General features: G+C 42.8%; 1 protein-coding gene across 2 annotated transcripts in view; it reads right to left on the reverse strand.

Moving 5' to 3' along the window:
* pprc1 (PPARG related coactivator 1) overlaps positions 1-8,036 on the reverse strand; it is a 38,019-nt gene extending 29,983 nt beyond the window's left edge. For both annotated transcript variants that reach the window (XM_046353540.1, XM_046353539.1), the window contains exons 1-3: positions 7,882-8,036; positions 3,382-3,519; positions 3,021-3,173 (exon numbers count right to left, since the gene is read on the reverse strand). In XM_046353540.1, the coding sequence (XP_046209496.1) occupies positions 3,021-3,173; positions 3,382-3,519; positions 7,882-7,962 (372 nt within the window). In that variant the 5' untranslated portion in view covers positions 7,963-8,036. The remainder of the gene's footprint in view (positions 1-3,020; positions 3,174-3,381; positions 3,520-7,881) is intronic.
* Positions 8,037-13,212: the final 5,176 nt, after the last annotated feature.

Consider the following 13,212-nt stretch of genomic DNA (forward strand, 5'->3'; position numbering starts at 1 on the left):
GAATATCCATGTCGTCATTCAGCCACGATTCCGTGAAACATAAGATACTACAGTTTTTGATGTCCTGTTGGAAGGATATTCGTGATCTTACCTCGTCTAATTTATTGTCCAATGATTGCACGTTGGCGAGTAATATTGACGGTAACGGCAGCTTTCCTAGTTGTCTTCTGCGGGTCCCGACGAGGCAACCGGCTCTTCGTCCTCTGCGTGGCTTCCTTTTGCGAATAATTGTGATGTCTGACCTGTGGGGTGTTTGGAGAATATCGTGTGAGTCCTGCTTGCTGCTGCTGCTGTTGTTGTTGAAAGAATCTGTCTAATCCGAGGTGATCGCTGTCCTGATATCTAGAAGCTCTTTTCTTCGATAAGATACGGTTGCAGAAACATTATGTACAAAATAAGTTACAAATATCGCAAAATAAAAACGCATAATAGCACAATTGGTTAGGAGACCGTAAAATAGCGGCCATCTCCTCCGGCGCCATTTTCAAGCTAGTGCTTGAGGATATTGATATGGCAAATGGCCCTTAAATGTTCAATTGATCCTTATGGAACGACGCCTGACTTCTGTAAAATATGAAGAGTGCGAGTAGTAGTAGTGGTAGTAGCAGCAGCACTGGTGGTAGTAGCAGCAGCACTGGTGGTAGTAGCAGCAGCACTGGTGGTAGTAGCAGCAGCACTGGTGGTAGTAGCAGCAGCACTGGTGGTAGTAGCAGCAGCACTGGTGGTAGTAGCAGCAGCACTGGTGGTAGTAGCAGCAGCACTGGTGGTAGTAGCAGCAGCACTGGTGGTAGTAGTAGCAGCACTGGTGGTAGTAGTAGCAGCACTGGTGGTAGTAGTAGCAGCACTGGTGGTAGTAGTAGCAGCACTGGCTTCCAGTTGAAGCTCGCATCCGCTACAAGACCATGGTGCTTGCCTACGGAGCTGTGAGGGGAACGGCACCTCAGTACCTCCAGGCTCTGATCAGGCCCTACACCCAAATAAGGGCACTGCGTTCATCCACCTCTGGCCTGCTCGCCTCCCTACCACTGAGGAAGTACAGTTCCCGCTCAGCCCAGTCAAAACTGTTCGCTGCTCTGGCTCCCCAATGGTGGAACAAACTCCCTCACGACGCCAGGACAGCGGAGTCAATCACCACCTTCCGGAGACACCTGAAACCCCACCTCTTTAAGGAATACCTAGGATAGGATAAAGTAATCCTTCTCACCCCCCCCCTTAAAATATTTAGATGCACTATTGTAAAGTGGCTGTTCCACTGGATGTCATAAGGTGAATGCACCAATTTGTAAGTCGCTCTGGATAAGAGCGTCTGCTAAATGACTTAAATGTAAATGTAATTAAAATACACATGCAGGGTATTGAATTAAAGCTACACTCGTTGTGAATCCAGGCAACAAGTCAGATTTTTAAAATGCTTTTCGGCGAAAGCATGAGAAGCTATTATCTGATAGCATGTAACACCACAAAAGACCCGCAGGGGACGTAAACAAAATAATTAGCATATTCGGCGCTACACAAACCGCACAATAAAATAGAAAACATTCATTACCTTCGACCATCTTCTTTGTTGGCACTCCTAGATGTCCCATAATCACTATTGGGTCTTTTTTTCGATTAAATCGGTCCATATATAGCCTAGATATCGTTATATGTAGACTGTGTGATAAACGGGGAAAAAACAGCGTTTCATAACGTAACGTCATTTTTTTAAATTCAAAAAGTCGACGATAAACTTTCACAAAACACTTCGAAATACTTTTGTAATGCAACTTTAGGTATTAGTAAATGTTAATAAGCGATCAAATTAATCACAAGACAAAGTATATTCTATAGCTGTCCGTCTGGAAAAATGTCCGGGTAGAAACTCAACCAAAATAATCCGGTCCGAGACCTGAAGAACTGCGCTGCCTTGCATCTGTTTGACCAAGAAACAAATAGTAGGCAAATGACAAGACTCTAGACACCGTGTGGAAGCTGTAGGTACTGCAACCTCAGCCCCATTAATTGTGGTTCACCTTTATCAATGGGTTCAAGTTGCGCAGGGATATATTTTTCCATTTTCTGTGATCAGGTTTTCCTGCGCTTTTCGATGAAACTGCCGTTCTGGTAAAGCCACAGCAGTGATTTAACCAGTTTTATAAACGTCTGAGTGTTTTCTATCCACACATACTAATCATATGCATATACTATATTCCTGGCATGAGTAGCAGGGTGCTGAAATGTTGCGCGATTTTTACAGAATGTTCAAAAAAGTAGGGGGTAGGAGTAACAGGTAATTCTGTGAATAACACTAGTATCTTTTATCAATGTTTATTATGAGTATTTCTGCAAAATCACCAGATGTTTTGGAATCAAAACATTACGGCACGTAACGAGCCAATGTAAACTGAGATATTTGGATATAAATGTGCACATTATCAAACAAAACATACATGTATTGTGTAACATGATGTCCTATGAGTGTCATCTGATGAAGATCAAAGGTTAGTGATTAATTTTTATCTATATTTCTGCTTTTTGTGACTCCTATCTTTGGCTGGAAAAACAGCTGTGTGTTTTTTTTTAACTTGGCTATGACCTAACATACTCATATGTTGTGCTTTCGCTGTGAATAATTTTTTTTAAATATATTTTTTATTTTTATCGGACACGATGGGGAGATTAACGAGATGTTTTATCTTTCATATTCTGTATTGGACTTGTTAATGTGTGAAAGTTACATATTTAAAAAATATATTTTTGAATTTCCTGCGTTGCCTTTTCAGCGGAATGTTGTCGAGGGGTTCCGCTAGCGGAACGCTTACGCTAGAAAGATTAAGTAGCTACAAATATTAAAATATAGAAAAAGTTCAAAGAAATAGTTTCAACGCTATTGAAAAACCATAAATGGGGCTATTTCCATATACCCCAGTACACTGCCCAAGACTAGTGCAAGCTGTGCTGATAATAGTTCAGAGTCGGGCAGTATGTCAAACAGGGATACGGTCACAGTTCCTATGTGTATGGTGTGCATTAGGACTCACCGGAGAGTTTTCCCGATGTTTCTGGCCAGACAGTAGGTCAGAGTCTGACAGTGTGTCAAAGTGTGATATGTTCTCATTGTCCACGTTATCCAGGATCTCCGTCAAAGCTGTGAGCAGCGTAGCCTGGTTCACCTCATCAAGCCCAAATTTATTCTGTGAGAAAAATCAAATGGGGGGGGGGGGGGGGGGTTTACATTTAAATTACAATTCAGCTAAGTAGCAGACAAGTTTGTTAAAAGTTAGAACTATTGTACAATTACCAAAAAGTAAAATTACAGAAATGAGTCTCTGGTTTGAAGTATAAAGTAGTGTACTATATTGGAAACAGGGCATGGTTTGACCTTTGTCCTTGGGGCCTTACCTCTCCTGAGGGTGTGTCCTCAAAGATGGACAGAATGGAGGGGTCCAAACAGCAGTGGAGGGCCTCCAGGGCCTCTCCTGTGTCCAGCTCCAGTCTGGCCAGGCTTTCACTGGACAGGCCCCCATGGAGATCCACTACCTGATTTGGGGGGGGGTGACTGGGTCAGTAAGCCCGGGGACAGTCAAACAATCCAAAAATTGTCCCCCAAGCAAGTCGTGTCTAAGTCATATTTGAAGTATATCCAGAAGTTATTGATAGCTTCATCTTGCCATTTGACAGGCTGGGTGGTAATTATTTTTCACTGTTTTTACTTTAACCATGCTCCATTACTCTCAAACCTACACATGGAGAGGGCCTACCTACACACCAGCAGATGATGAAGTCCGTTAGGGCTGAAATAGGGATGTTAGCTGTTAACCTTTAAAATTGGTTAGCTGCCAAAAATACATTTTACCGGTCATTCTTATCAGTCAATTTGCATAATTTTGCATAATTTAAATTGACCCATGTATTTTCGTTAGTTGTCACACATGCATAGCACACAGAGCCTAGTTTGCAGAAGAAAATGGCCCATCACCTGTCAGACAGCGTGAGAGCAGCTCCTCAAAAAGCTGATACTGGAATGTAATGGTAAAATAATTATTTGATGAAACATTAAAATAGGGGCCTTACTGTTACTGCCATTAGACCATAGAAACGCAGAGTCAAGGAAAAGCAGCCAACAAGTGCTCAGCATAAGTGGGACTCCTTCAAGGCAGTTGGAAAAGCATTCCAGGTGAAGCTAGTTGAGAGAATGCCAAGCGTGTGCAAAGCTGTCAAGGCAAATGGTGGCTACTTTGAAAAATCTAAAATATATTGATTTGTTTAACCCTTTTTGGTTAGTACATGATTCCAGGTGTTATTTCATAGTGTTGATGATGTCTTTATTATTCTACAATGTAGAATCTAGTAAAAATTGAAAAAAAAAAAAACTGGACTGTGTAAACATCCAAACTTGACTCTGTTACTATACATGTTTGTGAATCTCACCTTCATAATAGTTTGTAGGACAAACAGTTCAGATGCTAGATATTTTCATGAGAAGACAGATTTTAGGGATGTCTCATGGTCTGAAAGACCGCTGTTGCTCTGCCACCTTTCACTGCAGATGCAGAAGGCCAATATTGACAGACTGACCCAACCAATGTATAAAACAAATAATGAAAACAACTTTTTTTAATAAGGATTTTTTTATTATAGTAATTAAAATTCTGTGGGGCAGTGGAAATTGACTCGAGGAATAACCAGCATTTCTCTCCTGTTGCATTGGTTTTCATAAACTTTCTTTGTCCAGAAGCAAAAATACATAATCCTTGTCATATTAGCAACACATCCTTGTTGTTTCTACCAAGACTCCCCCCTCTAAATGTTTAAAAGAGATCTTCATATCGGTCACATGTATGTACCGCTGGCATTAGATGCGTTGTTTAGAAGTGTTTTCCTGAGAAAAGCATTTTGGAAAAAGCTGCTTCATTAGAGCAGTTGCATGTTCAATAATGGGCTATAGCCTTTTGACTGTACAACAATATGCAACAATAGCAAGCCTGTTTTAATTAAGCTCTTGATGAAAAATATAAGTTACATGCACAGTATTTTCTGTTGGTCACGTTTTTTTATTTTTACCATATGGCAAAAATGTGACTGTTTGTCGACCCCTTAGAATTTCCGCAGCAAAATTTACCAAAATTAGGCTGAATCGATGGGTGCAGGCCAGGACAAACAAACTCCACCCCTCAACAAATATGAAAATGAGCCATGAGAGGAGCATTCGGACGCAAATTTCCAACTGCCCACAGAACGTGAAGTAAAGGTACACAAAATAATGACAGCGAAATCCAGATGGTGTGCGAGAGGGCGGCAATAAAATCTGGGATGCGGAGAACACGGCCGTTAACGGGTTATCAAGACAACCATATGCTAACTTCGTAGGGAATCAACTTAATGTATTGACAAATAATTAGCCCAAGTTTATCATAAGACATTAATAGAATGGATCAGTGTTTCGTATTTCCTGCAACCTTCTGAAGACGCCAGGTGATTTCCACATCTGTGTGCGCGCGCAGAGTTGTCGGACAACGAGTTTCATATCCGGTATGGCCAATATTACTGATACAAAAAGTACTCTGATGTTAATCGTAATTATCCGCGATCGGGAAAAATATAATTCTCAGGTGCCCGCACACATCTTTTAATCAAGTGCGATGTGCTACGGGATCTAAATAAATTAAATAGATAGCTTGCCTGCCTGTAAAGATAAGTGCGCTCGCTGTACGTTGATCAGGCTGCTCTGATTTGGATGGAGCAAAGCTGTATTACTCCATCCACTCCTGTCGCGTCATAATTCCACCTGATCACTTTCTCTCATGTTCCAGTCTGATCAGTTAGATTGCTGTTGCCTCCTGTTAGTCTGCTACTACGATAAATCAAATGGCAAGGACGTTTGATAGCCTAGCAAGCTATGCAAGTGCATAATATCTAACAAGCGGGGTGAGATGACCAGCCGATGCGCATTCTGACTCGTGACAAAATTGTTGAAATGACATATGGGCAAGCCAACAACAATGAATTTATACATAGATCGTTTAGGGATAAGCAAAGGCTGGAAGTAGTTACGCGACATTTCTAAGACAATCGAAGTAGATCCAGATTAATGTATCTTGCTAGCCTGCCATCTAACCAGCAAAGAAGCTAAGGGTAAACAGTCAGTCTTAGCAGGTCGGGTAACAAATTAGAGTGGCATAATAAATATCATTAAATAACAGTAGGCTTAGTATAGCCCGTTGGACACCAATAAAGTTGAAACTCCCGCCGATGTTAGTGTCTACATCACCAACAAACTCATGGTCCAAACACATTATCAAGTTTAACAGTATAACTTTAGACCGTCCCCTCGCCCATACCCGGGCGCGAACCAGGAACCCTCGGCACACAACAGTCACCCTCGAAGCATCGTTACCCATCGCTCCACAAAAGCCGCGGCCCGGTCTCAGAGCAAGTGACGTTACCGATTGAAACGCTATTTAGCGCGCACCACCGCTAACTAGCTATCTTTTTCACAAGCATCCAACATCTATGTAACCCACGTGTCATTATGTGCACCATTGAACTGGACCCTGCCCAGTGTTGCTACCACTCACCTTACGCCAAGAGATCTCCTTCCTAATTATCACGTTTTGCCCTGCAACAAACCGGGCTCCGCTATCGCAGAAGCAAGGTACCTCGTGGAATCTAGACAGGCAGTATTGTAAACACGCTTGTGCTCGTAATACCGCAAATATATTTTTGTGGTCTGAAATGTACACAATAACTGGTATGCGGGTTTCTGATTTGAATAAGTAAATGTATAGCTGTTTGAATCCGTCAACATGTGATGCATTCCCCACCACGTGTTTCTCATAAATAAGCATGGCAGAGGATTTTTTTTTTTTTTACAAACTATTATAATCATATACAACTTCAGGCAAGAAGAGATGTGTTGCCAATCACCCAAGGTGGTGCCAACATATTTATTTAAACAAAAATTCCTGCATGTTTTCAAATCAGTGTAAGTTAGCTAGGGATTTCGTTCATTTCAACACATCAAGCTCGAGTTACCTGCAGCCAACGGTAAAATAACGTAACCGGTAGTGACAATTTTGTACATTACATATTGTAACTAGCTATTAACAATACTTCTAATAACGAGAACGCAGTCTAATTTAGCGTTTTACGACAGCATGCATTTAGAACCACGTGTAAATGACTCGAGACTGAATTTTAAGAGGCACAGGCTAAAAAAAAACATCCATCAACATCAGGCATATAGAAAGATATTAAAGGTTCATTAAAATCAGCACATTTGTTTCAATCATGTCATTGCCAGACATTGATTTTCACGATGTTTTACAGACTTCCAACTAGCTGGCAATGGCCTCATCTCGGACGAACAAACTGGACATCTCCCAACTTAAAGCTAACGTTACAGTAGCTAGCGAACGTTACTCGTCTAAGTGGTTTTACGTTTGCTATATTTGTACATTAAAGAACGGCCATTGGATAACTCCACTATATAAATCATTCACTTTCGTTTAACTGAGGCAGTTGGTAAACAATGAAATCCAAAAGACTGAGTTCAACACATTTAAAGCCAAAAAGCACGTCTGTTAGCTAACTACACAACCGGGCTAGCAATGCATTAGTTAGCCAGCCGGCAACTTCACATACGGTTTGGATGCTACCGAGTCACTATAGCAGTTAAAACAAACACCCATGAAAACACATAACGATCTACTTATCAAGGGATTAGATGTAATCGGTATTCTCCAACCGGCTGCTAATAATCAACCATGCCATGATTGTTCTGGACAGTGGCTGTATCCACGTGTCACTTTTCCAGCGCATCATTCCCAGCACACGAGACATTCCCATACAGCACACATACACGCATGATACCAAATCTACAACAGTATCACTGTACTTTACCTCGTCTAGTGTATTTGTAGAGAAAAAGTCCATGTTGCAGGGAGCTAAAATCTCATCGCCTGCTCCCCACCGCGCCGCCATTTTAGTTTACAACACTCTTGCGCTGTGAAAATTCTTCTTCTATGAGGTTTAACGGTGGTTGGCATCCAATTTGTTGCATTACCGCCACCTACAACACCCTTGCACTTTTCTTGAAAAATACAAATGTAATTAATAAATACCCTACCATCTAACACTACACTCACTCATTTCCAAATTTTATCAAATAAAATTAACACCACCCTACTCCACTAATTCAATGTATGTATTCCTACCTCCATGACATCAACCTGAAAGGATGGAATATCACCACTTAACACACCCTGTAACTCTTCTAATGTCAAGTCTCACACACCCAAATACCTCTCTGCAGCAGCCACCACAACATCAATTTTCTGCGACTTCCATTGCAGTACAGTTGATAACCATTGCTATAAATGCTAAAAATCCAATCTTACTGAAATTTACATCACTTTTTGGCCTATCCCTCTGTACTGGTATATCTCTACTACTCTCACCACTCCTCCCCCTTAACCCATCTTCCTCTACTTCACTGCCTCAGCATATGACAACTTCTGCACTACTCTAACCCTGGAAACCTCAACCTGCCTCTCTCGCACAGAACATGTCTGATCACCAGCTCCATGGGCACCCCTACAATTAACACATTCCACAACTTTCCCCAATACTACACATTCCTTTGACTCATGCCCTTCTGCACACTTATTTACGTTTAAAAATACCCGAAGTTGGATTCGGAAAGTTGTTTGAAATGTTTGGATCAAGTTTACAGGTAACTAATTAGATAATGTGTGGTCATGTTGCTCGAGTTGGAACCGGTGTATTTTCTGAATCATACGTGCCAAATAAATTGACATTTTGGATATATAACGACAGAATTTATCGAACAAAAGGACGATTTGTGATGTTTAATGGACATATTGGAGTGCCAACAGAAGAAGATCTTCAAAGGTAAGGCATGCATGAAATGTTATTTCTGACTTTTGTGTTGTGCCTGGCGGGTTGAATTATGATATTCATGTGTATGTTTGCTGGGGTGCTGTCCTCAGATAATAGCATGGTTTGCTTTCGCCGTAAAGCCTTTTTGAAATCTGACACTGTGGCTGTGGTTCATCTTTAAACCAATGTATAACACTTGTATGATTTATGAATTACTATTATGAGTATTTCTGTTTTTGAATTTGGCATGCTGCTATTTCACTGGGTGTTGTCAAATCAATCCTGTTAACAGGATTCGAGCGGGGGTGGGATAGAAGGGAACTGTATTAAGGTAAAAACAAAATAAACGTTTAGGTATTAATTTGTCCACTAGATGTCAATCTGACTTGACTGTAGAATACACGGATACTCAGTGAAATAATTAAAAGCTTCAGTTACGTAGATAATACAGACCGCATTAGACAGCTATTCATAAAAATGTGATTATTAATGATCGTCATACAATGTTAGCTTAAGGAATGGGTGTACTTTATACTAGATAGGACTTCACTGCTCACTTTACTGTTACTAACTCATTTTCTGCACTGAGCATAGACTGAATTAAAACATAAAAAAGTTATGGAATAAGAAAACAACGTTGACATTTTCAACATGCATTTTGTATGCATTAGCAAGAGGCAAAATAAATCTTACATGCGCAACAGTTATTGAACATTTGAGGACCCAAGAACTTGAAGAATGTCCATACCTAGGCCTGCTCTAGAGCCTCTGGAGGAAATTAATTTGCTCGACATGTAGTTGCATGTGAGCATTGTCCTAAACAAACGGGTTTTGAGGTAAAATCACTCTCTCTGGCCAGGCTACAACAGACTCTTCTGCTGTAGAACGGTCTCTTGCCCCGGAAGCACCGCCGTCTCCTGTCCCTGTTCAAACCCCCGAGCTGACAAGGTACTGTTCTGCCCCTGAACAGGCAGTTAACCCACTGTTCCTAGGCCGTCATTGAAAATAAGAATTTGTTCTTAACTGACTTGCCTAGTTAAATAAAGTAAAAATACATTTAAAAAAGATGTGTGATTACAATATCTACTTCAATTTGAAAAATAACCATGTTTATCTTGATGAGTCAAAAGGATAGACTTTCCTGTTGTTCACACTTAGGCACAAATACTTTTCTCCAACTGTTTTTACCTCCGTATGTCCTCAATGTGAGCATGTTTGTTAATTTCATGATGCAGATATTCTATCAATCACAGAAGTAGCAGAACCACAATAAAACAATTATTATCCATGAGTGACATATGGTATCAAGGGCCATTGCTTGCTAAACTGAACTGTTAGTTGTTGATGAACAAGTTGATGATGAACAATTTTAGACGTGACAATGTACAATGTTACAATGTACGGTATGACCTTCTATGCAGCCTCTGCGACATGGCTGAGGGCAGCCACACTTGGGTTAACACGAAGCATGCTGTCCCTCACTCTGCGTCTCTGCACCCGAATTCCCATTGTCCTAAATTGTGTTCGAACAGCCTCCGGTCCAAGTTCGTTGTTCCCAGCCACAAATTCCTTTAATCTTTTCTGACATGTCAGAATATAATGGTGCATGTGACAGATTGAAGTGTCTGGATAAAAAAAGAGTAACAATGGCCAGGGATGAGGTAACATATATCATCATAGTATTTTAAAGGCCTGTCTTGATTGTAGTCATTCAAAATGGTTTGATTGGTAAGAAACTGGAAACCATGCATCTAAAGTCTTTGTAGTTTATTTTATTAAAAAATACATTTCACCTTTATTTAACCAGGTAGGCTAGTTGAGAACAAGTTCTCATTTGCAACTGCGACCTGGCCGAGATTAAGCAAAGCAGTTTGACACATACAACACAGAGTTACACATGGAATAAACAAACAATCAATAATACAGTTGAAAAATCTATATACTGTTATGAAGGTGAATGAGGACCCAAAAGCGACTTGGCGAAAACAGAGTCTCCAGTAAAGGAAATATGCAATACTCCTAGACAAATCGGAGTGGTAAATAAAGCATAAAAAACAATTCCACTCGTAATGACGAGAACAGACTGGAGACTCGATCATAAACTGTAGGTTGCCTCGGGAAGGCACTTGAACCTAGCAGACTCAGACACCTGCTCACCACGCAGCATCTGAGGGAAACACGACACGACAGGGCGATACAAAGACACAGCACGGTGAACAATATACAAGGATCCGACAGGACAGAAACGGAAAACAAGGGGAGAAATAGGGACTCTAATCAGGGGAAAAGATAGGGAACAGGTGTGGAAAGACTAATTGATTGATTAGGGGAATAGGAACAGCTGGGAGCAGGAACGGAACGATAGAGAGAAGAGATAGAGACAATATAAGACAAAACATGACAGTACCCCCCCACTCACCGAGCGCCTCCTGGTGCACTCGAGGAGGAATCCTGGCGGCAACGGAGGAAATCATCAATCAGTGAACGGTCCAGCACGTCCCGAGACGGAACCCAACTCCTCTCCTCAGGACCGTAACCCTCCCAATCCACTAAGTATTGGTGACCCCGTCCCCGAGAACGCATGTCCATGATCCTACGTACCTTGTAAATAGGTGCGCTCTCGACAAGGACGGGAGGGGGGGAGGGAAGACGAACGGGGGTGCGAAGAAAGGGCTTGACACAGGAGACATGGAAGACAGGATGGACGCGACGAAGATGTCGCGGAAGAAGCAGTCGCACAGCGACAGGATTGACGACCTGGGAGACACGGAACGGACCAATGAACCGCGGAGTCAACTTACGAGAAGCTGTCGTAAGAGGAAGGTTGCGAGTGGAAAGCCACACTCTCTGGCCGCAACAATACCTTGGACTCTTAATCCTACGTTTATTGGCGGCTCTCACAGTCTGTGCCCTGTAACGGCAAAGTGCAGACCTCACCCTCCTCCAGGTGCGCTCACAACGTTGGACAAACGCTTGAGCGGAGGGAACGCTGGACTCGGCAAGCTGGGATGAGAACAGAGGAGGCTGGTAACCCAGACTACTCTGAAACGGAGATAACCCGGTAGCAGACGAAGGAAGCGAGTTGTGAGCGTATTCTGCCCAGGGGAGCTGTTCTGCCCAAGACGCAGGGTTTCTGAAAGAAAGGCTGCGTAGTATGCGACCAATCGTCTGATTGGCCCTCTCTGCTTGACCGTTAGACTGGGGATGAAACCCGGAAGAGAGACTGACGGACGCACCAATCAAACGACAGAACTCCCTCCAAAACTGTGACGTGAATTGCGGGCCTCTGTCTGAAACGGCGTCTAACGGGAGGCCATGAATTCTGAACACATTCTCGATGATGATTTGTGCCGTCTCCTTAGCGGAAGGAAGTTTAGCGAGGGGAATGAAATGTGCCGCCTTAGAGAACCTATCGACAACCGTAAGAATCACAGTCTTCCCCGCAGACAAAGGCAGACCGGTAATGAAGTCTAGGGCGATGTGAGACCATGGTCGAGAAGGAATGGGAAGCGGTCTGAGACGACCGGCAGGAGGAGAGTTACCTGACTTAGTCTGCGTGCAGTCCGAACAAGCAGCCACGAAACGGCGCGTGTCACGCTCCTGAGTAGGCCACCAAAAGCGCTGGCGAATAGAAGCAAGAGTGCCTCGAATGCCGGGATGACCAGCTAACTTGGCAGAGTGAGCCCACTGAAGAACAGCCAGACGAGTAGAAACAGGAACGAAAAGAAGGTTACTAGGACAAGCGCGCGGCGACGCAGTGTGCGTGAGTGCTTGCTTAACCTGTCTTTCAATTCCCCAGACTGTCAACCCGACAACACGCCCATAAGGAAGAATCCCCTCGGGATCAGTAGAAGCCACAGAAGAACTAAAAAGACGGGATAAGGCATCAGGCTTGGTGTTCTTGCTACCCGGACGGTAAGAAATCACAAACTCGAAACGAGCGAAAAACAACGCCCAACGAGCTTGACGAGCATTAAGTCGTTTGGCAGAACGGATGTACTCAAGGTTCTTATGGTCTGTCCAAACGACAAAGGAACGGTCGCCCCCTCCAACCACTGTCGCCATTCGCCTAGGGCTAAGCGGATGGCGAGCAGTTCGCGGTTACCCACATCATAGTTGCGTTCAGATGGCGACAGGCGATGAGAAAAATAAGCGCAAGGATGAACCTTATCGTCAGACTGGAAGCGCTGGGATAGAATGGCTCCCACGCCTACCTCTGAAGCGTCAACCTCGACAATGAATTGTCTAGTGACGTCAGGAGTAACGAGGATAGGAGCGGACGTAAAACGTTCTTTTAGAAGATCAAAAGCTCCCTGGGCGGAACCGGACCAC

The sequence above is a fragment of the Oncorhynchus gorbuscha genome, linkage group LG06 (assembly GCF_021184085.1).
Source record: "Oncorhynchus gorbuscha isolate QuinsamMale2020 ecotype Even-year linkage group LG06, OgorEven_v1.0, whole genome shotgun sequence".
Taxonomy (NCBI): domain Eukaryota; kingdom Metazoa; phylum Chordata; class Actinopteri; order Salmoniformes; family Salmonidae; genus Oncorhynchus; species Oncorhynchus gorbuscha.